This window comes from Perognathus longimembris, chromosome 1 (genome assembly GCF_023159225.1).
Source record: "Perognathus longimembris pacificus isolate PPM17 chromosome 1, ASM2315922v1, whole genome shotgun sequence".
Classification (NCBI taxonomy): Eukaryota; Metazoa; Chordata; class Mammalia; order Rodentia; family Heteromyidae; genus Perognathus; species Perognathus longimembris.
The window spans coordinates 19,885,524-19,913,299 of NC_063161.1; the positions used below are offsets into that span (position 1 = coordinate 19,885,524).

Consider the following 27,776-nt stretch of genomic DNA (forward strand, 5'->3'; position numbering starts at 1 on the left):
AGGACTTTAGAGGTCTCAGAGCCAAGCCACTTTATTCTCTCAAATGAGAAACAAATGAGAACCAGAGAGTCAATCGGAACTCGGATTCCTGTTGTAAGGTCTACCCCGGGTTGGGGGGCGGGGGGCTCCATGCAGATGCCCCGCCTGTTTAAATTTCAGTCCAATTACCTAGGTAACCTGGAGGCAGTTACCTCCCCCATCCTCTGAGGTCATACCCTAATCCATCTGGAGACACTGTAATCCACCTGGACACGCCTCCCACCCCCTGCCCTGGATAAGGCATCTGCTGGGGAGTGACTCTGGAGCCTGCAACACGTGCCTTGGATTTAGCAGCGGGCCAGCAGTTCAGCTGAATGAAGTTCTCTCTTCTGCCCAAGTACTGAGTAGAGTTCTCTATCATTGGTTGTCTCCTTGAAAAATCTCTTACACCTGTCACTCTGTTTTGGTGTTTTCCTGAAGTCACTACTATGCCACAATTTAAGTAAAATCCTGTGGAAGACCTGGGTCAATAGGAACCCATTCTTGGGAATTTATGAGTCCATAATCCATACTCTAGAAATTTCATTGACTTAACCTGAAACCCTTCCCTCTTAGTGTCAGTTCAATGAGATGTTACTCTGTGCGTGGGACTATCTCTCTTACTAAAGCCCATCTGTAAGAGCAAAAGCAGGAAATTTAAGCAGGACATGTGTTTGTTGTGCATTTTTACTTTCAAGGCATTGTTTTGGATTTTTAATGTTCTCTGATGAGATCGTGTTAGAAGTCCGTCCTGAAGAAAACCACAAGGATTATTTTAGGATGATGAGTCTTCTACAAAATTCTCTTCTGTGATCTCTATAACTGAAAAACTGCTCATTAATCTTTACTTTCCCACCAAGGTAAAGAACTGAGTCATAGGAAGTTCTTAGAAAGTGTTTTGAAGGAGAGAGTAGATTTACAGCAGTGGAAAATTAAATCCTCTTGACCAACCAGTCAAGAAATAACCATAGAATATTATTCATAATGTTAGAGTCTCTTTAGATTTTGTTAGAAGACAGAAACAAATGGCTTATCTTTTTTTGCTAATTACAAAGAATTTTTTTCAAGCAGGATCAAAACCTATTTATTAGTTGGTCCTGAAATTAATTTAATGACTTATAAGCATTGTTAGGTTTTTATATTTTAAAAAATAGGAAGGAATGTCTCAGCAAATATTCATCTACTTTAGCAAGACTCAACAATAAAAATTCTTATATTTGTGCTGTGCTGTGTGTGTGTGTGTGTGTTTGTGTGTGTGTGTGTATGTAGTTTGTTTCAAAGTAACATACAGACATCAGGGGACGTTGCTTCTGATGTGCATCTGCTAATAAAGACTTTTGAAATTACTAATTATATTCTTCAAGTATACATTTATCCAAAAGGTACATATGTAGTTATTTATTTATTTGGGAGTACTGGGTTTGAACTCAGGGCCTCACACCCTGATATGAGTGAGCCTCAACTCTAGCTCTTTTTTGCTGGTTATTTGGAGATAGGGTCTCACTTTTTACCTGTGCCTAGATCAGAATCTGCCTATTTTATTCCTCTGGTCATAGCTGGAGTGACAGAGGTGTACCACCACTCTCAGCTTCTTCACTTGAAAGAGAATCTGTCCAACTTTTCTGCCTAAACTGGCTAGGAATCACAATCATCCCAACCGCAGACTCCCATGTAGCTAGGACTACAGGTGCAAGTATGTGTATAAGACAAATGTAAATAAATGCTAGCCACTTTATTTCTCTTTCTTTTTCTTTTGATAGTAGTGGTAGTACCAGAGTTTGAACTTGTGGCCTTGTACTTGCCAGGCAAGTACTCTAACACTTCACCCCAGCCCCCCACCTCTTATTTATTTGTTTGTTTGTTTATTGATTGATTGATATTTTAGATGGTGTCTCAATATGATGCCCACCCATGCTGAACTTGACCTCATGACCTAAGTGAGCCTCTGGCCTTAGCTTCTGGCATAACTGAGACTACAGTCATGTGCCAATACACACAACTAATGCAGTTTATGATACATAAGTACCCCAAAGTTTCTAGCTATCTTTTTGCTTACACAGGTTGAGGAAAGATGTGATTTTCCCAGCATCAGAGAGGTCATCTTTAGTGGTGACAAAATCCATAGCAGCCAAAAGAGAGAAGGTTTGCTTGCTGCTTATCACAGCCTCACCACGAAATAAAAGAAACCGTTGTAGGCACCAGCCATCCCCATGGTCTATAAGGGTTCAGTGCCAAACCATGCTAGCTCAGAATCTCTGTGAAAGGGCCAATGGGAAATTTAGGAAAGTTCAGAGCTATGAAAAAAAAAGAAAATATCTGTGAAGAGATAGGAAAACCCACCCAGGTCTTAAGTACCAACAGGAGAAAGAACCTGTTTTTATTATCGAAGGAAGAACCATTGCAGATGGGGCAGAGGTGTAATCTGGTGAAGTGGTAAACACTTAGGAGATGGGAGAGACAGGAATAAGGGCTGCTTTCAGATGGGTGGACCTGAGAATGGCAAGGAAGGATCAGTATGGGCTGAAACTACTAGTCAAGAAGATACAGCATATAGGGACAGTTTTGAATAGGGATCAGAGAGAATTAGGTAAGAAGGAATGATATCATTGATGCATGGGGTCATGGGATTGTCTCATGCAAACACACCCACATTGCTGTCCATTAAAAAAAAAAACAAAAAACTTCCATGCCCAAACAAGAATACACCCAGGATGTAGGCTAAGAGGCTTTTTAGAGGAAGTTGCATGTTCTAATCATTGGATAAGCTTTTCTGGTATAGCTTTTCCTTGTTTGGCTTAAAGACTTGGGAATGGTTAGCTTAATACCCTGTTATCCTGTCTGTAGTGTATACATTCAGTCTTAGGTTTATGAGACTAGAAGCATAGAATACTAATGGCACTTATAAAACAATTAGGGTCAGATGTTGAGATTGAAAATGTTAGTCATTTGAGATGTACCATATAAAAGTCAGGTGAAATATTAGATGAATCTCTATAAAGTACTGTCTTGGGCTTTAGGATGTGTAAGTACCTTTTAAAAGTTATCTTTATACAGATATGGAGGAATAAAGGGTGAACAAATGGAGCAGTGATACTCACTAGACACTATGTTGAAAATGAACTGTACAACTTGTGGGTATAACTTGGTGGAAGGGAAAAACTGGGAGAGAGCAAGGGAAGGGGTAACATTGTCCAAAAAGAAATGTACTCTTAGCCAGGCACTGGTGGCTCATGCTTGTAATCCTTGCTACTCAGGAGGCTGAGATCTGAGGGTCACAGTTCAAAGATGCACAGTTCAAAGTTCTTACCTCCAATTAACCACCAGAAAACTGGAAGTGGCACTGTGACTCAAAATGGTAGAGTACTAGCCTTGAGCAAAAGAACTCAGGGACAGCACCCAGGCTCTAAGTTCAAGCCCATATATATATTTACCTGCCTTACTTTAACTGTAATCCCTTTGTACATCACCTTTATAACAAAACAACTTTTTATTGTTTGGGTTCATTGAAACTTGATCCTTCAGAGACCCTCAATTAGAGGTTGAGAGCTATTTGTCTTTCATTCTCTACCCTAGCCCCCTTTCTGCTGCAGTGTGCTCATAGGCAAATTCTGTGAACTAGTAATTTGAGAATGGTGAGGAGTGACACCCTCCCTTCATTCAGCTTCTGCTGCAGGAGGCCAGCCATGATGGCAGCATCCCACCTGCCTGGAGTTACTGTTGATAGTGCCTTCTTGCAAAGAGCTGTGCAAGGTTCAGTTTCCAAGTACTTCACACCCAAATTCACATCCTGTGAGGGAGATCCCCTGTGCTCATTTTTCAGATGAAGCAGTTAGTAGTATACTTGGCAGGCCATTCCCTCTGTTTGGGAATAAGGTTAACCCAAATACAGACTGTGATTCTAAGATCATTTGTGATACGATGTTTATCTTAAAAACCACTATGCACAGTTCCTTTTATTTCTTTGTTGTTTCCTTGCTCCCAGATTATAAAGTAGTATGTTCCTAGAGCACTCCTTTCTGCCTCTGAAATATGAACCTTTGGTGTCTTTAATCTACTATAAATGTAGGAGAAGGAAGTCTGCTCTTATCTGCATCTTGATAGCAGAGCATTTAATGACTGTAAAACCTGCTAAGACTTTACCCAAGGAGGGAGTTCATGTACAATCTAGCTCTGAAAGTCATTAGTAGTGGTTTAAACAGAAGCTACCTGCATTTTTCATTATACAGGGCATCTAGGGATTCGAGTTAGTTTCTCTTATTAATGTCAGATTGAAAACAACTTTACTGATTGTCTGGGTCCTAATCAAAGCAGTCTGTATTTATGTATATTATCTAACCAATGGTTTGTACATGCACTATGCTTTCAATGAAATGATGGAGGTTTTTGGAGCCAGGTAAAACTCTACTGGAGCCCAGCTCTGCCACTTATTCCACTCAGACAAGGTACCTGGGGTTCTTAGTATAAAATGGGAGTAATAATTCCAATCTCAGGTTTTTGACAAATAAAATTAAAATGTACAGGAAGGATTTAGAAGATTATTTGATGCTTATGAATCCTAATAACTATAGTTTCCTTTTTTTTTGCCAGTCCTGGGCCTTGGACTCAGGGCCTGAGCACTGTCCCTGGCTTCTTCCCGCTCAAGGCTAGCACTCTGCCACTTGAGCCACAGCGCCGCTTCTGCCCGTTTTCTGTATATGTGGTGCTGGGGAATCGAACCTAGGGCCTCGTGTATCCGAGGCAGGCACTCTTGCCACTAGGCCATATCCCCAGCCCCTATAGTTTCCTTTTAAAAAAATAAAATAAAATTGAGTTATCTTGCCAAGACTTTATCCTTTCTTTTGAGCCATTCTGTTTTGGACCTTTTTTCTTTTCTTTTTTTTTTTTTTTTTTTTTTTTTTTTTTTGCCAGTCCTGGGGCTTGGACTCAGAGTCTGAGCACTGTCCCCTGGCTTCTTTTTGCTCAAGGCTAGCACTCTGCCACTTGAGCCACAGCGCCACTTCTGGCCATTTTCTGTATATGTGGTGCTGGGGAATCGAACCCAGGGCCTCATGTATATGAGGCAGGCACTCTTGCCCACTAGGCCATATCCCCAGCCCCCTGGACCTTTTTTCTTTAAATAAGTAGTTGCCTTCTTCAACTTAGAAGAGTGAAAGGATGCCTGTTTCTATAAATAGGTGGTTAGATAGATTCATACATACAGAGACAGACACAGATATTGTTTTTTAGTGCTGTCGATTGAATTCAGGGCTTTCCATCTGGTAGGCAAATGCTCTACCACTGTACTATACTGCTAGCCCTAGAAAACCTACAGTTTTGAGTTCATGTTCTATTAAATTGTGATTTGCTAAGGGATGAAAAAGTACATTTGGTGATCATTAATGAACACAGTTATTATTCACATTTCAGGGTTACGGTGTGATGTGTTAGTACATTTATACATTGTATACTAATCGTCTCAACACTTAGGTTATTCTTTATCTGAAACACAGCATTTCGTTGTGGTGACTATATTAAAAACCCCCCCTCTTAGCCATTTTGAATTACAGGATATAATGTTGTTGACTATAACAGAAGTCATGCCTGTTAAACAGTCTCTCCCCATTCTCTCCCCTCCCTGGCCTTCTGGTAACAACTATTCAACTCTCTTGTTCTATGAGTTCACCTTTTTAAAGAATTCTAAAGTGAAACCATGTGCTTATCTTTCCATGCCTGACTTATTTCACTTAACATTAAGAAGTCCAGGTCCATTTGTGTTGCTGCAACATTTGATAATCTCGCTGGTAGGTTGGATAAGTTTAAGTTTTCCAATATTTGTTATACAAGACTGTGTCCTTCTGCCATCACAAGTAATGAATTGAGTGGAAACATAATGTGTGTGTGTTCAAAGTCACAGACAACTGAGCACTTATTAATAAATACGATAGTGGTCTGGGAATATGGCCTATGGTAAAGTGCTTGCCATGCATATATGAAGCCCTAGGTTCTATTCCTCAGCCACCATATATATAGAAAAAGCCTGAAGTGGCGCTGTGGCTCAAGTGGTAGAGTGCTAGCCTTGAGCAAAAAAGAAGCCAGGGACAGTGCTCAGGCCCTGAGTTCAAGCCCCAGAACTGGCAAAAAAAAAAAAAAGAAAAGAAAAGAAAAGAAATACCTACAGGGGAAATGTCACTTAAGAAGGGAAGGATCACCTGCATATTCTTTTTTTTTTTTTTTTTTTTTTTTTGCCAGTCCTTGGCCTTAGGCTCAGGGCCTGAGCATTGTCCCTGGCTTCTCTTTGCTCAAGGCTAGCACTCTGCCACTTGAACCACAGCGCCACTTCTGGCCATTTTCTATATATGTGGTACTGGGGAATCGAACCCAGGGCTTCATGTATATGAGTCAAGCACTCTTGCCACTAGGCCATATTCCCAGCCCCAAATCACCTGCATATTCTATACCTAGTAGGTCTTCTTACTTACCATCTGGTAATTGATCATCTCTATTCTGCTTGGAACAGAGGAGAGCTCTGAGACATACCAGTTTCCTGAGTATTTGACCTCTCACCTGAATGAAATGTCATAAACAACCTGCAATCCAGTCTGTCCTGAAAGCTATTTCATATAGCCTTGGCTGCAGATTCTTCTTGACCTCATTGCGAATGGCTGAACAAATGTAAACATGAGGACAACTGGCTGCTCCAGCTGGCTGTTTGTCAACCACTGATTCATTCAGCAGCACTGAGGTCCTATTGGGGAAGCAGTGTGGGACAGATACAGGTGGCTTATTAAATGATCCTTCTCTCCAAACGTTGGAAGAACAAATGTTACACAAAGACTTACACCTAGCAGAATAAGCACTGCAGAGGAGACAAATACAAATCTGGGACCCAGCCCAAAGGCAGGGATCAATTCCAGCTGGGTGTGAGCTGAGCATGGGAGAGGCTTCTTGGAAGACACTGTTGAAACTGGGCTTTGAAAGGTGAAATGGGAAGGTGAAATGGTGGCGGCTAGGCTAAGGAGCCAGCACAGAGCACAGGAGTATTTAGGCCTGGCTTATGGAACACATAGCAAAAGATAAAGGCTAAAAAGGTAGATACTGATACAGATCTTGGCGCTATGTCTTTTTAGGATATTACTACAATTACTTGGTGCCTCCCATTTTCAGATCTGTAGGCAGACCTAATGATGGATCAATTATCTTATGGATCAATTAGGAGTGTACATCCTGCTCCAACCTTGCCCTCGTGGTCATACATAGGTACGCTTAACGTATGAGATGGGTCAGTTGTTGAGGGTGTCTAAGAGGGTGCCAAGCAGCCACAGAGAGCTCAGGGTAGAGGGGCTGAAGGATTCTGCAGGACAGTCGCTGGTTTCTGTGGAAACTCAGGTAAGCGTAGAACCCTCCCAAGAACTCCCAAGGTCTGTGTTTGGAGGAAGGGTAAGGGAGGTGGTGGAAAGGAGACAGGCAAGCACCTGTCCTAAGCAGCAGGAGGACCTTCTGTCTCCTGTGATGGCCTGTTTTTCTTCTGCTTACTAGCTAAGGGCCTTGGAGACTTATTTTCCTGGCCTTTTAAAGATGCCTTCCCTCCCCTCAGTTCCTGAGAGGCTCTCTGTGGAAGTAGAATGTGATGTTCTCCCTCTCCTTTCCTGGCCAGAAACCAATGGGAAGGAGCAGCACGGGGAGAAAAGATCCAGAACTCTCTGAAAGACCCTAGTTCAAAGATCTGGGACTCTCACTCAACTCACTTCTTCCTCCCTTGCTGTTGAGTTAGGAACTTAAACTTTGGTTGGGAAAGTAGGTCTTCTGATACTTCTTCGTCACAAATCCCCATCCAGGAGTGGAGATGTAGCTCAGCAGCAGAGCCTTTGCCTGACACACACATGGCCCCAGGTTCCATCTCCAATACCTCACCACCTCCCTTCTTCCCACAAGAGGCATCCTGAGCCTGGGGATGCAAAGGCTTCACACTTCCAGGCATGTGTGTCTTTAGACTTCCTAGAAAAGCTTCTATGGGTGTCACCCATATTCCTCACTGATTTGGGGTGTGTGTGTCTGTTCTCCACCCCAAAGTTGGGTACCAATGTAAAATGAAGAGATTTTTGTTACCTTAGCCTTTTCCTGCTGAGCTTCCAAGTATGACCATTTTTTTTTTTGTCTTTTCTTTTTTTGGTACTGGGGATCGAACCTAGGACGTAGCACTTGCTAGGCAAGCGCTTTGCCACTGAGCTACATCCCAGCCCCAAGTATGACCTTTCTTGTGGCCTTCTTCCCCCTTTCATTCTTAGATGTATTCAGTATGTAGTAAATCTTTACCAGGACAGACTAATTTCATTGGGGATTAGTTTGTATTAATTGAAAGTGTGAGTTACAAGTGGTTTTGAAGAAATATGTATTTTCCAGGGTGTATAACTCAAAGTAGATTGCCAGTGTTACCTGATTGAGGCGTAATGAGAAGATAATTACTTCTAATTACAGTATCAAGTTTGTTAATTGCTTGAGGATGCTTGGAGAATATATTCTTGAGGCCCTGGAACACTGCCTCCTTTCCTTCACATTCAATCTGCAGAGTCTGTCCAGGAAGGATCAGCTGCCGTGTAGGCATCCTTCAGCCTCACTTCCAAATAATCCTGCAGGCCAGAGAAGCCAGGTTCCTTTATCTGTAGGGAGAAGGTATAGCCTTCGAGGCTCCAGCCTGTCCATCATGAGTGACGGAAGGAAGGAAGTGGGTGCTGGGAACAAAACCTTTATGGTCATTCTGTTGGCTCAGTTCCCTGCTAGGCATGGTGCACTTGTTTAAAGTTCATGATGTGCTCTTGTCAGAGGCAACTATCAGAGGAAATCCTCCTTGTCCAAACAAATTAGAACAAACATTGGACCAAGACACTCCTAATGAAGTGTCCTTTTGGATGCCATGTGAAGAGCCTTCGGGTGGCTCCTTTCTGGTGGGCAGTGGGGAAGGCCTGGCTTTCTTCTTCTGGAGAGTGCAGTGTATTTCAGCGTGTTGAATGTGTTCTGAGCAGGGACCAGGTGCATGCACTGATGCCTTTGTACCAACAGAAAGAGGGGCTATTAAACATCCAGAGTTGGTTTTCTTCAGGACCAATTGGTCTCATTAGCAAGAAAACCAAGTTTTTGATGGCTAGGTTTGGTGAAATGGTTGGTTGGCTTCCTGGGTTCTAGCTGAGAACATTCTGCATATGTGTGTCAAGCAGGCACAAGACAGCCAGAAACAAGGTGACTTTATAGCCTAGATATTACTATACCTAGGATGGAAAGTTCCTGGTCTCCTGGTAAAATTGTGCAGGATGCCCCTCTACATAAGATCAGCATAGGGAAGGGAGCTTTCTTATCCCCAGACACAGCCAGGCAGCTGCTTAGCCTGTTCCCAGATATCTGGCCGTCCCTTTTCCTTATCAGCTCCTAGACACAGCTCACTTTTCCTGAGATCCTTTATCTTATTTTACCTTCTCATTCTCCCCCTAGTGATTGTTCCAGTAAAAGAAATAAGCCTTCAGTCCTTAGAAGATTATTTAACCTTAATCACTGTTGATATCTTAGCATATGGATCAAGCCTGGGTCGTACGCATGCCAGAGCTGCAGATAGGGAGTGTTTTCTGACAGAAGCTAAATCAAGCTCCTGGTGTCCACATGTTAGGGGCATGGAAGAACAGGTTTTCACATGGTCACTCTTGCATGTTTCCTAAATCTGAGTTGAGCTCCAGCAAAACTAAGTATTATCCATGGACTCCAAGAAGCATATATTCCTCCCAAACTTCGATATGTTCACAAAAGAGGGCTGTGAAGCATATATGGATGCATATAAAAATCCTTGAGATAGTGCTTGATTTATCATCAAAGTTCTTGGTGTTTGTTAGGGAGGCAGGCTGCAGAGACACCTGGCTTGGATTTCTATCTTAACTCTGCTATTTGCTAGCTATGTGCATCTAGAAGCCATTTGCTTAACTTCCCTGTGCCTAGTTTTTCTTAGTAGTAGAACCTATGATAGGGAGTATTTCACAGTTAAAATTATTGCATGTGGCATTAGTGTGACCTTTTTTTCCCCTTCTGGGCCTGATGTAGGATACTTTGTCCCTTTCCCTGAGTTTGATTATGTGGAACAAGTCACAGGTGTCTCTCCTGGGAGAAGTCTTAGGAGCCTGTGGATGAAACACCACCAGCATTCCAGACAGCAGAGTCTCCATCATAGCCTGGGTCCAGCAGCTGACTAGTTGCACGTTTGTTGGCCTAAGCAAGAAATAAACTTTTATAAGAAAACCTATGGGAAGCTGGGGGCCAGTGGCTTATGCCTAGCTACTCTAAGGATCACAGTTGGAAGCCAGCTCATGAAGAAAAGTCTGTGAGACTCTTATCTCCAATAAACCACTCAGAAAAAGCTGGGAGTGACATTGTGGCTCAAGTGGTAGAGCACGAAGAGGCTCAGGGACAGCACCCAGGCCCTGAGCTCAAGCCCTGGGACCAACAATAATAACAAAAAACAACAACAACTGGAAGTAGAGGTGTGTCTGAAGTGGAAGAGCACCAGCCTTAGGCAGAAAAACTAAGGGACAGAGCCCAAGCCCTTAGTTCAAGTCTCAGTACTGGCACGCACACACACACACACACACACACACACACACACACACACACACACACACAGAGCCACTGGTATTTGGACTTTGTTACTGCAGCAAAAAAGCTTACCACATTCTGATTGTAGGAATAGCCTTAACTAGACCTGAAGAAAGAACGCCTCTTGTCTTGGAAATGGAACCTATCCGAAGGATCCACCCTTCCTCACATATTTGACACACACACCTTTTTGTAGGTAGCTATTGCACCAGCCTTGTGAAGTAAACAGGCAACTGTCATCTGTGCCATCATTCTGATCTCTATGGCTCACAGCAGTTCTGCTGTCCTATGTCCCCAGAGCCTCAGAGGGCTCTGCCTGAGTGTATATCCTTCCAGGCATCTTATTTCATTTTCTGTTACTCTAAAAAAATCACTAAGGGCAAATATCTTATAAAGAGGCCTGTTGGGCTCACAATTCTGGGGGCTGGAGGGACCAGGTAACAAAATACTTAGATCTGTGGGGAGACACACACACACACACACACACACACACACACACACACACACACACACACACACACTCTGTGTTACAACATGTTAAAGAATCAGAAAAGAGCCTACCCTATGCAGAAGGGGCTAGAATGTGAGGTGGCCTTGCTTTAAAGCAGCCTACTGTCAGGGAACTTACCTACTTCTGTGAGAATGCCATTAATCCTCCTGTGAGAGAGAACCTCAGTGGCCTAATTATCCTCTGCTAAGCCCCACCTCTTAAAGGCTCTTTCACCTCACTACCCGCACAGTGGAACCAAGGCTCCTCCAGCGCATGAAACCATTGCACAGGAGCCTCCTCTTCTTCGCGTCTGTATCTTGGTGGCTTAAGATGTCTGTTTTGTTCTTTTCCAACTGGGTCTCCAGATGACCATGGAGGGTGACAGGAAGCCTTAGCAGTGTGCAGTGGGTGCTGCTGGTATCCCCTGAGAGGTGCCAATATCCAGGCAGAAGGGACATTGGGATATTGTGCAGCAGATGAGGTTCACTGCAGAGATGACTCAAGGCCCATTACTGACGTCCATCTAAAACTTAGGCTTTTCTTCAGCTTCTGTTCCAGAATATTGAGGTGACAGTGGCAACGTCTGTGCTGCTGGAAGGAAACACAATTAGGAATGGCATTTTGCTAATGTACTGGTGGTCTGCCTTTCATCTAAGTAATAACAGCTGTGTCATTCCAGGAGGACTGAAAGAGCCTAGCCATCATTGTGGGGGGAAAAACACATCATCCCTCCTGCCAGAACAGTAATTCATTTTCTTTATTTTTAAAAAGTAGAAATATAACAGCATGACTAAAAGAATGACCCTGTATAACCCTATAGTGCAAAAATAACCATTGTTAATGCTTCTGAGCTTATTTTACTTTTAGCTTTTAATTCAATACATTTTTAAATGAAACTGGGAGGATAATGGTAAACATTTGCTGAAGCCTTCTCTGTGGCAGGAAGTCCTTACTCACTTCCACTGTTTTATCTCATTTCTCATGATGACTCTTTGAAGTGTCTCTAGGTCTGTTTTCAGAAGAGGAAACTGAGGCACGGGAAAGTTAGGTCACTTTTAGATAGATCACACAGCTTAACAAGGGCAATAATGAAGAATGGAAGCTCAAGCAGCCTGTTTCCAGAGCTTAGGGACTGGACTAGATCACAGTATGGTCTCAGTTCCATAGTTCATATTATATTTTCTGGAGTTCTGCTTTATTACTCCTGAGTTGTTCCAGTGCTATTTCTTTATCCCATGTGTGGGAGCCCTCACATGTGAGTCTATTTACTGAAGGACATGTAGCAGTCAATTTCAATTCCCAGAATGCATCCCCATGTCCCGAATCCACATGCATGTAGACTACAGGTGATCTGTGAACCTTTGCCCTCCTCCCACATCCTGATGCACAAAGCGTGCTTTGTGCCAGCTGCACTATACGAGTGAGGATCAGGGCCAAATCCAAGTTAAATGAGGCGTGGGGGACGCTCTGCTCACTTCCTAGCACAGAGATGCGATTTCAGTCTTGCCCAGGGAATCTGTGGGCACCAAATGGTATTAGTCCCCAGCTCTCAATTACCGGTGCAGTGGTCAAAAGATGCCCCCAGAGAGTACCAATTTTTATGCCCTCATCAAACATGTGTAACTGAGACTTACTGACCAGCAATAAGAGTGATTGATTGAGGCCTTAAATGCTGTTTCTTGCCCTAACCTGGATGTTTGAAGACATGCCAACCATTGTTATAACTTTAAAGTAAGGTAGAAGTCAGTCTGCCTCTGTGTACAGGGCTGTCCTGGATCTACAATCTGTACAAAAAACCAGGCTTGTTGCATTTAAACATCCCAAGTGGCTAATTAGTACTGGTGTGCATAGAATTGAAGGATGCAGAACAGGAAGTGACCTACAGCTGCATTTGATCAGGTAAAGCACAAAATAAATCTCTTGCTTCAAAAAGGTAGGAGAATTCTCCAAGAATGTCAGGCAGTTTTTTTCATAACTTCATCTGAGTTTCAAGAATCACAAACATGTGTTTCTGGAACTCACAGTGTTGAACAAATATGACGAGTGTGCATGTGTGTGCGTACAGCTTGAAGTCATGATTGTGGCTCCCTGTGGGTGGGGGCAATATCATCATGATGAAGGGAGCATGTGTTACAGTGTGTCCATTAGTAAAAAGTCATAGGGTTGGATGCTTATATTTGCACATGCTCCTTTCTGAGTTTACATAAGTTCTTCTGAAGTTCTGAGTGTACTGAAGTTTGAAGGTTCTTATGTTTTGGGGTGCTTCGTTTCATACTGATGGGAAAGAGATCTGAAATGATGCAGAATTTATTACCTAGGTGTTGGGAAAAAAAGCTCTACCTGGAATTGGTCAGAGCTGCCTCTGCTGAACTTCTGAGCTTATTTCTTTATTCTACTAACACTCATATTAAATGACTTCAGTGTAGACTCCTCAGAATAAAGAATGATTATCATTTTAGTTCACTGAACGTCTGTTGACAGCTCATGGTGAGTAAGGGAAGTGCTGCCACTTGGTTGGGTACAGCTGTGACATTATCTCTTCTCCCCTGAAGACTACAGGTGGTTAAAGCACATGGATGAGTGATACACAGAGGAGTATGTGGTGCCACAAGATAGGCTCACAGAGGGAGGAGCTGCTTCTACTAGGGCCAGAAAAGGCTGCTTAGAAAAATGGGTTCTGAGTGGGTTTCAGAAACAGGGAGATTTTAAGAAGTGAATCAGTAGCAAGCATTGTGAATATTGTACTTAGGAGTAAATCCATAGAAAATTCACATCCTGGGCCTGTTGAGTTGTTTGGCTTACTTAGAGCAAGGAGGCCACATTGCTATAACTTTAAAGTAATCATAGCTCATCCGTTGGGATGAGCCAGGTTGCATGATTTCATAAGGGAGGCAATAGGAAGACAAAAACAGTCTCTACAAATTGGAATTGCATGGCTAGATCTGATATCTCCAAGTAAAATCAAATCTCCAGTCTCAGTGGTTACATGGTTATCATCAATTACTCTACCTGCCCCAAGTCAGTGTTTTTGGAGTTTAGTACAGAGACTCGTTCTTCAAAGGACAGTCATGGTAGAGTGTCCCATTATGGCAAGAGGATTAGAGCTAGGGTGACTTGAATTCAGTCCTGGTTCTTTCAGTTGCTGTGTGTATGATGAGAGTCCACCAAGACAACCTCCACAGGGACTGGATGACGCCTGGCTTTGTCCTCCCCTTGTTGCTTACAATTCGACCAGAATGCTTAGTGCCACTTTGTTATGCCTTTAGTGGGAAAGCTATTTCATTGTATTGGTATTCTTTTCTTTTTAAAAAAAATACTGTGGTTATGGTGTACAGTTATTTGTTTCCCTATCTAGATTCTGTTGTATTATTCAATTATTAAAGTTCATCCTGCACCATACTGTTCTGTCACATGTGTTTAATGATTCCATTAAGAAAATAATTTTCTCTAGTTGATGGATATACCTGCTACAACTTAGCTTCCTTTTCTTTGGTCTTCTTTCTTCATTTTTTTTCCTTCTGCTATGAAATGAATGGGCTCAGGATTAGATACATGTCCCGTGATGGTGCAGTTGAGAGAGGAGACATAGCCAGCAGCCCAGGCCCCTGGGACTCTTTGGGAAAGTGGGACTGGGGACCTCATTCTGTTGCAATTTCTACCCTGCAGTGCATGCTCACCATCACATCAGACAGCAAATCAAATGTCTTGGTACTCTGGCTCTCATTCTAGTTAGAAGAATCAGGACCTCTCCATCTTTGCCTTGCAAGGATAGCAGAGAGTATTTATCCAGTGGAACATATCATGGAAAAATTGGAACTTAATGTGTCCATGCCATGTGCAACAGTTCTATCCTAGTAATCATCCCATGTACCCCTCACATTAAAGGGCTTCTCTCTCTGGTATCTTCTAGGTAGAACGGCATGACATGAATACCCTGAGCCTTCCCCTGAACATACGCCGAGGTGGCTCAGACACCAACCTCAACTTCGATGTACCAGATGGCATCCTGGACTTCCACAAGGTCAAACTCAATGCAGACAGCCTGAAACAAAAAATCTTGAAGGTAACAGAGCAAATCAAAATTGAGCAAACCTCCCGCGATGGGAACGTTGCTGAGTACCTGAAGCTGGTCAACAGTGCAGACAAGCAGCAGGCTGGGCGCATCAAACAGGTCTTTGAGAAGAAGAACCAGAAGTCAGCCCACTCCATTGCCCAGCTGCAGAAGAAGTTAGAGCAGTACCACAGAAAGCTCAGGGAGATTGAGCAGAATGGAGCCTCCAGAAGCACGAAAGACATCTCCAAAGACCACTTGAAGGACATCCATCACTCTCTCAAAGATGCCCATGTGAAATCTCGAACTGCCCCCCACTGCCTGGAGAGTAGTAAATTGGGCATGCCAGGGGTGTCCCTCACTCCCCCCGTATTTGTCTTCAATAAGTCCAGGGAGTTTGCCAATTTGATTCGGAATAAGTTTGGGAGCGCTGACAACATTGCTCACTTAAAAAATTCTTTAGAGGAGTTTAGGCCTGAAGCAAGTGCCAGGGCTTATGGGGGCAGTGCTACCATTGTGAACAAACCCAAGTATGGCAGCGACGATGAGTGTTCGAGTGGCACATCAGGCTCAGCGGATAGTAATGGCAACCAGTCCTTTGGGGCAGGTGGGGCCAGCACACTGGACAGCCAGGGGAAGCTTGCCATGATCCTGGAGGAACTGAGGGAGATCAAGGACACCCAGGCCCAGCTGGCAGAGGACATTGAGGCACTGAAGGTGCAATTTAAGAGAGAATATGGCTTCATCTCTCAGACCTTGCAGGAGGAGAGATACAGGTATGTTCTGACTATTTAGTTGGAATTCTTTCAGAAGCATGAGTTACCAATTGCAGAGAGATAGATTGCCTGAAACTTTTAAGCTAATTGTCTTTTTCATGAATTTTGATATGGATCAAAAGGTATTTAGGGGACCATAGTTCTTTCCATTCTCTGTAATTCCAAGTTTCATAACTTGTGGCTTATAGCTGACAGAGAAATGGCTTGTGAATCTCTTCTTCTGTCACTCTACGGGCTGTGACTTGTGTACATTCCAACATACTGCTTCAGTAGACTTCTGCAATAGTCTCATGACACTAATTCAGAGTCCTGTACTTCATTTCCCTCCATAATAACAATCCAGTAAAAAGTTTATTCACTGTACAGCAAGGTAGGTTTTATTAAATATAAAGTATAAGTTAGCTTGAACTTTATATATGTATTTTATGTACTTTATTTTGCTTATTAAACTTTTCACCCTAAATGAAATTCCTTGAAAAGTGATTCCTTTTTTTATTTTAATGGTACCAGAGTTTGAACTCGGGGCCTAATGCTTGCCAAGCAGGTACCCTTCATCTGAGCCTGCCTCCAGCTCTTTTTTGCACTGGTTATTTTTAAGGTAGGGTCTCATTTCCTGGCCAAGTGTGTTTCTAGACCACAATTCACCTATTTTAGGTTTCTCATCATAGCTAAGATGTAAGGTGTGTACTGTCATGCCTACCTTCTTCCATTGAGATTGAGTCTTATGACTTTTTCTTCACTGGATGGCCTGGAACCATGATCCTCTTGATCTTAGCTTCTCATAAAGCTAGTAAGGTAAGTGTATACTATTAGTTGAGAAGGGGATCTCATAAAGTTTTCTGCCAAAGGTGGTCTCATCATAATCCGTCCAGTCTTAGTCTCCCAAGTAGCTGGGATTATAAAAGCATGAGCCACCAGAACTCGGCTCAAAAATGATTTTAAGATTAAAGTAGCTGGGCATGGTAGTACATACCCAAATTCTAGCACTTGGAAAGCAGAGACAAGAGAATTGCAAATCTGAGGCCAGCCAGCCTAAACTACATATCAAGAACCTGTGGGGTTTTTTTTCGTTTTTTGTTTTTCAACAAAACAAAAAGGAGCTAAGGGCTCACATCTGCAATCCTAGTGACTCAGGAAGCTAAAATCTGAAGATTATGGTTCAAAGCCAGCTCAGGCAGTAAAGTTGTGAGACTCTTATCTCCAGTTAAATACCATAAAGCTGGAAGTAGAGCTGTGGCCCAAGTGGTAGAGCACTAGCTTTACATACAAAAGCTTAGGGATAGCTCCCAGGCCATAAGTTCAAGCCCCAGGACCAGCACACACATGCACACACATGCATGCGTGCACACCCCCCCCCACACACACACACCAAAAGATTCAAATAAAAATAAAATCTTATCAGCTATATCAGAAAAATTTTAAAGTTTCTGTTTTTAAGCTGGCTTTTATGGTGCATGTAGTTTAGTAATTACAAGGTATGAATGACCAAATAGGAGAGGATTTCCCCTCAGTTCCTAATAAAAAGATCAAAGTAGCCTACAGAAAAAAGGATATGCTAACTTCTAAAATGTACACGTAATATTGTAAATGTCTGTCAATACTACCACATTTAGGGGCTGGGAGTATGGCCTAGTGGCAAGAGTGCTTGCCTCATATACATGAAGCCCTGGGTTTGATTCCCCAGCACCACATATATAGAAAATGGCCAGAAGTGGCGCTGTGGCTCAGGTGGCAGAGTGCTAGCCTTGAGCAAAAAGAAGCTAGGGACAGTGCTCAGGCCCTGAGTCCAAGGCCCAGGACTGGCAAAAAAAAAAAAAAAAAAAAAAAAAAAATACTACCACATTTAAACATTAGACTTAGCTTGTTTTATAATGGATATATGGCTTTATAAGTCATTTTGAAATGATTTTATATTTTTAACCTGTAGTTTATGAAACCGTGTGGGTGTGTGCGCTACCTCTGAGCCTCATCTGGGACCCTGAAACCATGCTTTCAACCTTCCATCTGCATCCTTGATTTTGGCTATTCATCACCTAGGACCCATGTTTTGAGTTGTGTTTTTCCCAGAGATCACTGACCTTCATTGCACCCAACAAGATACCTTACTTGTTGGATTCACATTTTATCCTGAGTTGCATATTTATGGATGCATATTTTTTTCCTTTATTCCCATTTATGTTAGTTTAGGACTGACTTTGTTTGTGTTCCCTTTGACATAGCCACTTAAATCTGTTAAGAGCTCTAGAGGAGTGTTTGTGAATACCGTACCATCCAGCCCTGTGAAGGATGCCTGGAGTCAGAACTAAGCTTTTTTGCCTTTTAAAAAATTATTCCAGGGCTGGGGATATGGCCTAGTGGCAAGAGAGCCTGCCTCGTATACATGAGGCCCTGGGTTCGATTCCCCAGCACCACATATACAGAAAACGGCCAGAAGTGGCGCTGTGGCTCAAGTGGCAGAGTGCTAGCCTTGAGCAAAAAGAAGCCAGGGACAGTGTTCAGGCCCTGAGTCCAAGCCCCAGGACTGGCCAAAAAAAAAAAAAAGAAAAAAAAAATTATTCCAGGGCCTGGGAATATAGCCTAGTGGCAAGAGTGCTTGCCTCATATACATGAAGCCCTGGGTTCCATTCCTCAGCACCACATATATAGAAAACGGCCAGAAGTAGTGCTGTGGCTCAAGTGGCAAAGTGCTAGCCTTGAGCAAAAAGAAGCCAGGAACAGTGCTCAGGCCCTGAAATCAAGGCCCAGGACTGGCCAAAATAAATAAATTAATTAATTAATTAAATTATTCCACAGGGTGACCAGCATTGTTCAGAGTCATGTCAGGCTGTTTAAAGTAGACATTACAAGGCTTGAAACAAAAACCAAATCCTCTTCTCTGAGGAGAGTAGTGCATGGGATAAGAAATCTTTGTCTTTCTCTTACTTTAGATTTGGACTTTGGGAAATGCCACCGATAAGCCCTCTGTAATTTGTAATGAGCTTAATTGTTATTAGCAGCTTAGGTTCTGAGAGCTACGCATAGGGAAGGGGTGTACACAGGAGAGCTGGCTGCAGAACGAGGTGGATGGACTTCTTCTGCCTCCAACCCCAGGCACTGTGAGCAGAAGCAGAGGTCTCCTTGGCTGTGGTGGGTTCTGGCCCTGAGCAAGGGGCTGCCCAGCCCTCCCTTGATCAGGCACAGGTAGAAAGCCTGCTTTGCTTTGTGTAAAACTGCAGAGAGGAGGAGAGAGTTGAGATCCCAGAAGCTATGCCTTTCCAGAGCTAGTGTGCTCCCCGCAGTGAGGCTTGGATTTTTTCTTGTGGGAGGGGAGGCCAGAATGGGCAAGGAGGTCTGCTACACAGTGCCAGTGGCAGTGAGCCATAAAGACTTCCTTCTAGAAAGCACTGTTGGGAGGCTGAAATGTCAGACTCACGCGGGCTCCTGTGTCTCTCAAGGTACGAGCGACTAGAGGACCAGTTGCATGACCTGACTGACCTCCACCAGCATGAGACGGCCAACCTGAAGCAAGAGCTGGCCAGCGCTGAGGAGAAGGTGGCCTACCAGGCCTATGAGCGCTCACGGGACATCCAGGTGCCTCTCTTCTCCTCATTACCCTTCATGTGCGATCTTTTCGGGCCTTAACTCATCTAAAAGATGAACTGAGGGCATCCCCCAGGGCCTCAGGGATGTCTAGCTGGTAGGCGTGTTCTCTCCATGTGACACTAACATTTCCTTTCCTCCTGCTGGCCCCATTAACTCTTATTGAGACCAAAGACTCTTACTTGCCTACATCAGTTTACAGGTATAGGTTTTCTACCTCAAGCCTAGTATACCAAACTTCTAGAAAATTCTAGAAGCTTCCTTCCCAGGCAGGGAACAGCCCCACTGCCATAGGACTTTGAACACATGAACAATGACCACATGCCATGGCACAAACACTATAAGGGACAGAAATCCAGGTGTTGGCAGTGCCCAGCAGGCTGGGATGGGAGTGGCTATGAATTCGGTGGATTGACCTGAGTTGCAGTCCCAGCTGTGTGTGGTCCTGAGCCACCTTGAATGTGTCTGTCTAGGAGACAGTAGCATCAGGCTTGGGAAGGGCTTCAAGCTTTCCAATGCATATGATGTGCCAGACAATAATACTTTTCATGTCTTTATTTTTCTTCCCCACTTACTCCTCAACTACCTTTTTAGGCTGTGCCTCTTATTAACCACTCTTCTCAGGTATGGAGACTAAGGCAGGGAGAGGTGGTCTGAACAAGGTCTTGACAGTGGAACAAGTGGATTTGTATCCTGGAGAAGGTGGGGTAGATGTCTTGGCTGGAAGGGAGGGGTGGCTTGACTCTTATAAATGAAGGTCAGTTCTAGAATGACCTAAAGTGAAACCAATGTACTCACATGCTGCACTAGTGGTGCATTTACAAACAAGTTCTGCTTGGGCAATGCTCAGCTTCATTTAACAGGCTCTCTCTGTAGCTAGTGGTAATTTTCTGCAGCTTCACAGGGCCCTTGACAGTTGGAGCCGTGCTGCACCAAGGGAGAAGGTTGAACTCCCGCACTTTTGCCTGCACACCCGTGTTTTGTCCTGTGTCGGGAAACACTGTTCCCAGAGAGCGTGGCACAAAGGACACAGGGAGGAGAGAGAGTGATTGCTTGCCCCACTAGGGATTAATAGGCAACTTGAACCCCCTGAAGCACAGCCCTTTATGTGACCATTCTCCTTTCCAGCAGCTCTGGAATGTCGCTGGCGTCTGATATACTATTTTCTCATAGGGGATGGTTTGTGTTAACACTGCTCTTCTCTTTTTTAAGAAACATATTTGAGGGGTGAAGAGGTCAGATAAAGGGAGGGACTTCAGAAAGAGAATTTGGACACACAGAATTCACTTCCACATTTTTCGGATCTCACTCTGAGGTCAGTTTTGTAAAGTGAACTCTGTGTAAGTAACAGTAGGATTGTAAAGTGAACTCTGTGTAAGTAACTATAGGATTGTAAAATGAACTCTGTGTAAGTAACTGTAGGATTGTAAAATGAACTCTGTGTAAGTAACTGTAGGAGTCTTTCTTGTCACACAATGGCCCTGCTGCTAACTGTTTGCCCCTTGCAAGCTAATGCTCTGCCTTCGTTTCCTTATCTATAAAGCTGAATGGTTAGTATGCTTTACTTTGAAGGTCAAGAAGGCCACATGGGATAGTACATGTCAGGTGTTTGCTGGACACATAACATAAACAGCTACATAATGTATGCCAGTCATTGTATTGTTAAGCAGCCACATTTCTCAGGCTTTATTTTCTATAACTGAGCTTGTGATAGAGATGGGCTCTGTGTTTGGGGGCAGGAGAGGAGTATGTGTGCATACGTGTCAGTACTGAGACTTGAACTCAAGGCCTTGTGCTCTTGCTTAAATTTTTGGCTCAATGCTGGTGCTCTACCACTTGAGCCACACCTCCACTTATGGCTTTTTGCTGGTTAATTTCAGATAAGGGTCTCACCAACTTTATTTCCCTGGCTGGCTTTGAACTGAAATCATCAGATCTTAGCCTTCCTAGCTAGGATTACAATGTGAACCACTAGCCCTGGCTGGGATGGTGGCAGTTGCCCCCAGGGGACACCAGGGCTTTGTCAGTATTTCCAGCAACTGAGGTTTTGTTTTTTTTTTTTGTTTTTGTTTTTGTTTTTGTTTTTGTTTTGGCCAGTCCTGGGCCTTGGACTCAGGGCCTGAGCACCGGCCCTGGCTTCTTCCCACGCAAGGCTAGCACTCTGCCACCTGAGCCACAGCGCCCCTTCTGGCCGTTTTCTATATATGTGGTGCTGGGGAATCGAACCCAGAGCTTCATGTGTAGGAGGCAAGCACTCCTGCCACTAGGCCATATTCCCAGCCCCTGAGGTTTGTTGTTTTTTTAAACCTAATTTGCAATATAAAGACAATTTCTCCCCAATAAGTTCAATACTGGAACCAAGGAAATACTGAAAACTGTAGGACTTATCTCTTGGTGCCATGAGCATATTTCCTTGCAAATCACTGCCTAGTTTTCTTAGATTCTTTTAATCAAAACTGGTAAGTATTCTAAGAGAATTCTGAAAGCCCCTTTGTGTGCAGCCCAAGATGAAATGTGTCTAAAAGGTTGATCTTTTGTCTGGCTCTGTCACCTTTTCTATGCCATCCATGTCTGAAACAGAGGGATGCCAGGCTTGGCACAAGTCTGTGACTGTAGCCAGCCAGCCCTGCTTAGAATGGGAAGATCTAAAGAAGTTTTATCCTTTTGGTTGGAAGCCGAGTGTAATGAAAGTTTCTATAGTAACAGAAAACCCTGGTCTTTGGCCTATCGAGTGTATTCATCAGAAGAAAAGCAAATCAGTGCTCAAGCCATGGTACGTGCTTAAAGCCTGGGAAGATAACTGTGTAACTGCCCAAACATATTGGCAAATGGTTTAGACAGCAGGCTGGTGACCTAGCAGGGCACTCCATCTTGCCTCTGCTTAGTCCTCTCCACGAGCCTCAGGCTTTTCTCTCTCAAATCTGACTTCCTGCTACAGCCAACCAGTCTCTCTAATCTTCAGCTATAGCATGTGGCACCTGCTAGAGAGGACTGGAGAACATGGTGGGCCTTGTCCCTGTCTGCATGTAGCTGATGTGTCTCTTCCTTGGAGAGGTCAGATGGAAGAGATTTGGGTCAGGGAAGGCTTCCTTCAGGATGGGACAATTGAGGTGAGACCAGAAATATGAAGAGAGGAGAGGGAGAGGGAGAGGAGCACATTTCAGGCTCAGAGGTTGAGTACATGCTGCTTCAGAACTTGGCCAAAGCCAGTGTGGCCAGAGGACTGTGAAGGGACCGGGGGCTGTATCAGGAGAGGAAGGAAAGGGTGAGTGAACCTGAACAAAGCAAAGCCTCAAAGGACCATGGGAAAAATTTGCAGGTTGTATGAAGAGTAGTCAAGTAAGTGTACATCTCTCAAAGGTCCCTTGGGCTTTTGTGTGGAAGATGGTTGCATAGGGTTGGGGAGCCACAGAGGGGTGAGGGGAATTCATATAAGGTCATGGTAGATCATGGTGATGCTGAGTGGGGTGAAGACTGGGAGGACAGGGAAATGGACCAATTGAGACTGATACTGGGTATCACAGTGTGGGGTGAGCTAATTGGGTAGATGAGGCGGATGTTTAGGGGAGCTTCTAGCATGTTTACTGAGGAAAGGGAAGCTGTAAGGGGGAACATAGGCTGCCATGGAAAGGGGAAGGGGAGATGCATTCTGTACATGCGCACTCAGCTGTGTTATACTGGCTGTGCTTTAGGAAACTCACACAGAGCTACTATTGGACGTGTGAATGGGTCTCAGAAGGGATGGCTGAACTAGGGGCCCATCAGTCATCCATGTCTTAGGAATCAGAGCCTGGAATAAAGAGATTTATGAAGTCAGCCTAGGCTCAGCATTCACAGAGCAAGCAAAAGCAGGGCCTACTGTGGATCCTGTTCCCCTTCCCTTCTCACCCTCACTCTGCCTTCCACAATGGTCAGTGCAATCACAGACACAGACACACAGACACACACACACACACACACACTCACACTCAGAGGACAGCAATGGGAGACAGTAGCAGCTACTATGGCTTCATCACAGAATGCAGCCTCACCCTCTTTTCTGAGTTGTCACCTTATTATAAATACAGGCGGATTTAAAAATAAAAACAATGAAACTTCTTCATCCACGGTCTGCTACAGCTGTATGCACATAATGTTCCACCCATGGAAAGCTGGAGGATCCAACGAGCCTTGGGATTCTCATTTTACATCTTTGTCATCCTGATTGTTGGTTTGGGGATCAAAGCTGCCCAGGCACCAGGTGATCTGAGCTGGGGGCCTCTGCGCACATCTGGATGCCTGCGCCCCTGTGGCCCTCACTCTCTTCGTGCTCTCCTGCTCTCTGCTCTCTGCAGCCTTTGATGGTTCCTCTCCTCTTCCCCGCAGGAAGCCCTGGAATCCTGCCAGACGCGCATTTCTAAGCTGGAGCTGCACCAGCAGGAGCAGCAGGCCCTGCAGACAGACTCAGTGAATGCCAAGGTGCTGCTGGGGAAGTGCATCAATGTGGTGCTGGCCTTCATGACCGTCATCCTGGTGTGTGTGTCCACCCTCGCCAAGTTCGTCTCTCCCATGATGAAGAGCCGTTTCCACATCCTTGGCACCTTCTGCGCTGTGACTATCCTGGCAATATTTTGTAAAAACTGGGACCATATTCTCTGTGCCATAGAAAGGGTAATTATACCAAGATGAAGCCCCAGGTTCCTGCCTTCACGTTCTTGCAAGTTTTTATTTTGAAGAACACTCTGTGCATACTACCAAATTTTTAAATGAACAGTTGTGCAGACTAGAGATGACAAGAAGGCTTGGAGCTGTGTGGTGTAAATAACTACAGTTTTGTAACTCAGTAGCAGTTGCCAACTCAGTCCCTGTCCTTAGTTACCGTGAATCTGTCTGGAGCTCTCTCCACATTGCTCACTGCCTTAATCAGACCAGATTCCTGCCCACCTGCTGAGCCCAGCAGGGGGAACTAACTCTGTGTATTGAGCACTTTGCATAATTAGTGACATCCCCCCACCGCCCCCCTCCTCCAGGAAAGGGTGCCTCCTTCTTTCTCTTCCTTTAAATCTCTTAGCACAAGTGAGCTTCACCATGGTGAATGTTCCCCAGTGGTTGTGTTTTCCCTCTTGTAAATGGAAAGGACATGACACGAGGCCATTCTGGGAGGTGAAGAAACATTGGTGTTGCCAACGTGGACCACGAGCCTGAGAAAGGGTAGTGAATCTCTGTGTGATCCGTCATACCTGTCCACGTGTGACCCAAGGTCCCACTGTGTGTGCACCGGGCTAGGCTGTGTGTGGCCTCCTGACAGGGAAACCTTGTGCCTGTTTAGCCACAGGTTGTGTTGCACTGGTGAGCCACTAGGATGTACAAGCCAGGCTCTCCTCTGATTTAACCACTACTGGTTAGCGAAAGCTGTCTCAGCATGCAGAAAGGCTCCTACTGCCTCAGCACAAGTGCTTTGGCGGCATCATTATGCTGGCTCCTGCGAGCACTGTCCAGCGATTTGTGCCAAGGCAAATCCTAGCTGCGATAATCCAGACCCCCTCTGAGAATACGATTCCCTTCACTCTTGGCTCTGTGAAGATCACATTGCAAAGCTTCCCCCGGGAAATGAAAACAAGCTATGCTTATAGTACAGGGTTCTTCTTAAAGAAGAACAACAGAATCAATCTTTAGAAAGCTAATGTGCCTCAAAGTCAGACACTGGAGGCATGAGGAAGAATGTGGCCTTTGCTCTGATCGGAAGGTAACTGGATTAGATTCAGCTAATGGGAGACATTCTTCTGGGTGGAGATTGAGAGGCTCTACTTGGGGGGAGGCGGGGGAGGACACAAGAATAACATAAGTCCCATCCAGTGCTAGAGTCAGAGTTTCTGTCCACCTCTTAGGATCTTATGGAGGCAAGATTGATGGTAATGGGACGTACGTTCCGCCTGCCACCCAGGGGAAGTGTTCAAGAGCTGTGTCTTTGGCCTCGTGGCGAGGCCCTTCTCTGTCCGCAGCAAATTGGTCCTTTCCTGTGAATTGGTTTCTCTGTGTACCTAATACCAAGGTGGATGGAGAAAATAGTGATGGGAACTCCTGTCCCCTCCTGATCCTGCTGCCACCCCACCATTCCTGAATGGGGAGAGATGCTTTCAACAGGAGATGCCCCATCTCCTGGATATAAGTTAAGTGCAATATTCGCAAATAGCTGTTCTTGGAGGAAATCTGGAAAAAAACAAATGTGACAGGACTTGCCATGGTGTGAGAGAATTTAGTACACATCCAGCATGGATGAATGAGACTCAGGCAACTCTAGCTTGCTTCCTTTTTCTCCTTTTTAAAATGTACAATTCAGTCATTTTAATAAATTCACAACTGCCCCATCATCAGATTTGTCCTGAACTACTTCCAGACTTGAGGTTTTTTTTAAAAAAAATAACAAAAAACATAATTTCATGAAATCTGTGGTTATAATGTCTTTTGGAATCAGGGACGCAGTGCTGCGTAGCCCTGTGCCCTGTGCTTGTCAGACTCCCAGGCTGATGTGCTCACCATGACCCTCTGACTCCAGGGCCCAGATATGTCCCAGATATGAGCTGGGAGGGAGAAAGAATGATATGCTTCCTTTTGCTTTTATAGTTTAATGGCCAGCCTCCCCTTTCCCTGTAGGCATCAGACGCCAGCAACTTAAACCCAAAAGTTAAGCTGAGCCTCCTGGGTTTCTCTTTAGTTTCTCTTGGGCATCTTTCTGAGGGTACTTTGGACATGCCAGGGGTGAGGGGAGTGAGGCTTGAAGTTCTGGAAGGACCCCAAAAGACACAAATCCTGTTCTCACACTGCCACACAACACACCATGATGCAGTTTAGGAAGGCTGTGACCGACACCTCAGAGCTGTGATCACCCTGTCGTCTCCCCAGGGAAAGGGCAGAAGAGTGAGAAGCAGCTCACTCCATCCCCTCCACTCCTAGGCTGGAGCTACTAACAGAACCAACTAGAAACTGGCTCCTTTTTGGAATACTGAAAGGTCTAAATTACCCTGAAATTCCCCTAAAAGCGAACCTGAAACTCCCCTGAAACAATCCATATTTCCGTTGGCTCATTAAATGTCAAGTAACCTTGCCTTGCTTGGCCGTGGTTCAACCTACATGGCATATTTATTTTAGACTTGTGGAAAGTTCATGAAGCTTTTCTATTTTTTCATAAGATGATGTCAGAGTATAAAGAGACCTTTTTACTCTCGTGATTAATTATTTTCTTAAAGACTACCCCTTTCCCTACTTGTTCTCTTCAGTGTATAAGACTAAATGAAAATTTATATACAATTAAAACTAGTGATACAGCTGTGACATACCCAGAAGTTGGATGTTTGATTTACTTTCCAGATCCTTCTCTGTACTTTCTGGTGGTAGTAAACATCTACTCCCCTAAAAATGAGAGCTAGTTGTCTGATGGGTAAACCCCTGGTCACTCTGAAACATCATCAAGTGATTTAAGATCCTAGACTCTAGATTCTAGCACTGAAATTTTGTGTGTGACATATTGTCATAGTCACCTTGATAATGATAGTTTGTAGGGATCAGACCAAAACTTAAAAGTACTTTCCTGTGGGTTCTGAGTTATTTCATATTTTGAGTATGATTAAGCCCCGATAAAACTTCTCTTCCCATCCCCCACCCTCAAAACTTAAAAAAAAAAAAAAACCAACCCTCATATATAACCAGTAAAAGCCTTCCATCAATGATGTTGGACAATGAACAAAAGACTGTCTTCCCAGGTTTTTAGCATGGAAAATTTGTTTTATGCTTACTAATATGAAGATGTGTGATTCAACCACATGTTTTGCATGTGTCTTTAATTGTGAGGAGTATGTTGTGGGGACACACAAAGACAGCATTATTGGAGAAAGATGTTTTTAGAGGATTATTGCATGACTAAGGAGAGCTTAGTCTAAAAAGATAAGTCACAACAAAGGATAGGAATGGTCTATTTACAGCAAAAGTAGATAAACTTTAAAAAAATCACTAACAGAAGTGTGAGAACCTATAAGATATAAAACAGAACTAACATAACCTTCTGAAGTCAGAAATTCTTTGTTTATAAGAAGCTGGACAGTAATGTACCTTGATTGCTTCAGGGAATGATTTAGGTGTTTCCATTTTAATTTATTTAAAGCATGTCTGCTGTTTATCCTAAGAGAAATGTTTCCTCTAAACATGTTGTCTTTAAGATGAGCTTCAGCTCTGAAGTAGATGCTGGAACTGTTGATTGTGATGTCTGTTGCAGAATTTC

General features: G+C 43.9%; 1 protein-coding gene across 6 annotated transcripts in view; it reads left to right on the forward strand.

Moving 5' to 3' along the window:
- Tmcc3 (transmembrane and coiled-coil domain family 3) overlaps nucleotides 1–27,567 on the forward strand; it is a 245,569-nt gene extending 218,002 nt beyond the window's left edge. For all 6 annotated transcript variants that reach the window (XM_048358208.1, XM_048358197.1, XM_048358204.1 and 3 more), the window contains 3 exons: nucleotides 15,027–15,943; nucleotides 19,378–19,513; nucleotides 23,888–27,567. In XM_048358208.1, coding sequence (XP_048214165.1) covers nucleotides 15,042–15,943; nucleotides 19,378–19,513; nucleotides 23,888–24,190 — 1,341 coding nt within the window. In that variant the 5' untranslated portion in view covers nucleotides 15,027–15,041 and the 3' untranslated portion in view covers nucleotides 24,191–27,567. The remainder of the gene's footprint in view (nucleotides 1–15,026; nucleotides 15,944–19,377; nucleotides 19,514–23,887) is intronic.
- The last annotated feature ends 209 nt before the right edge of the window (nucleotides 27,568–27,776 follow it).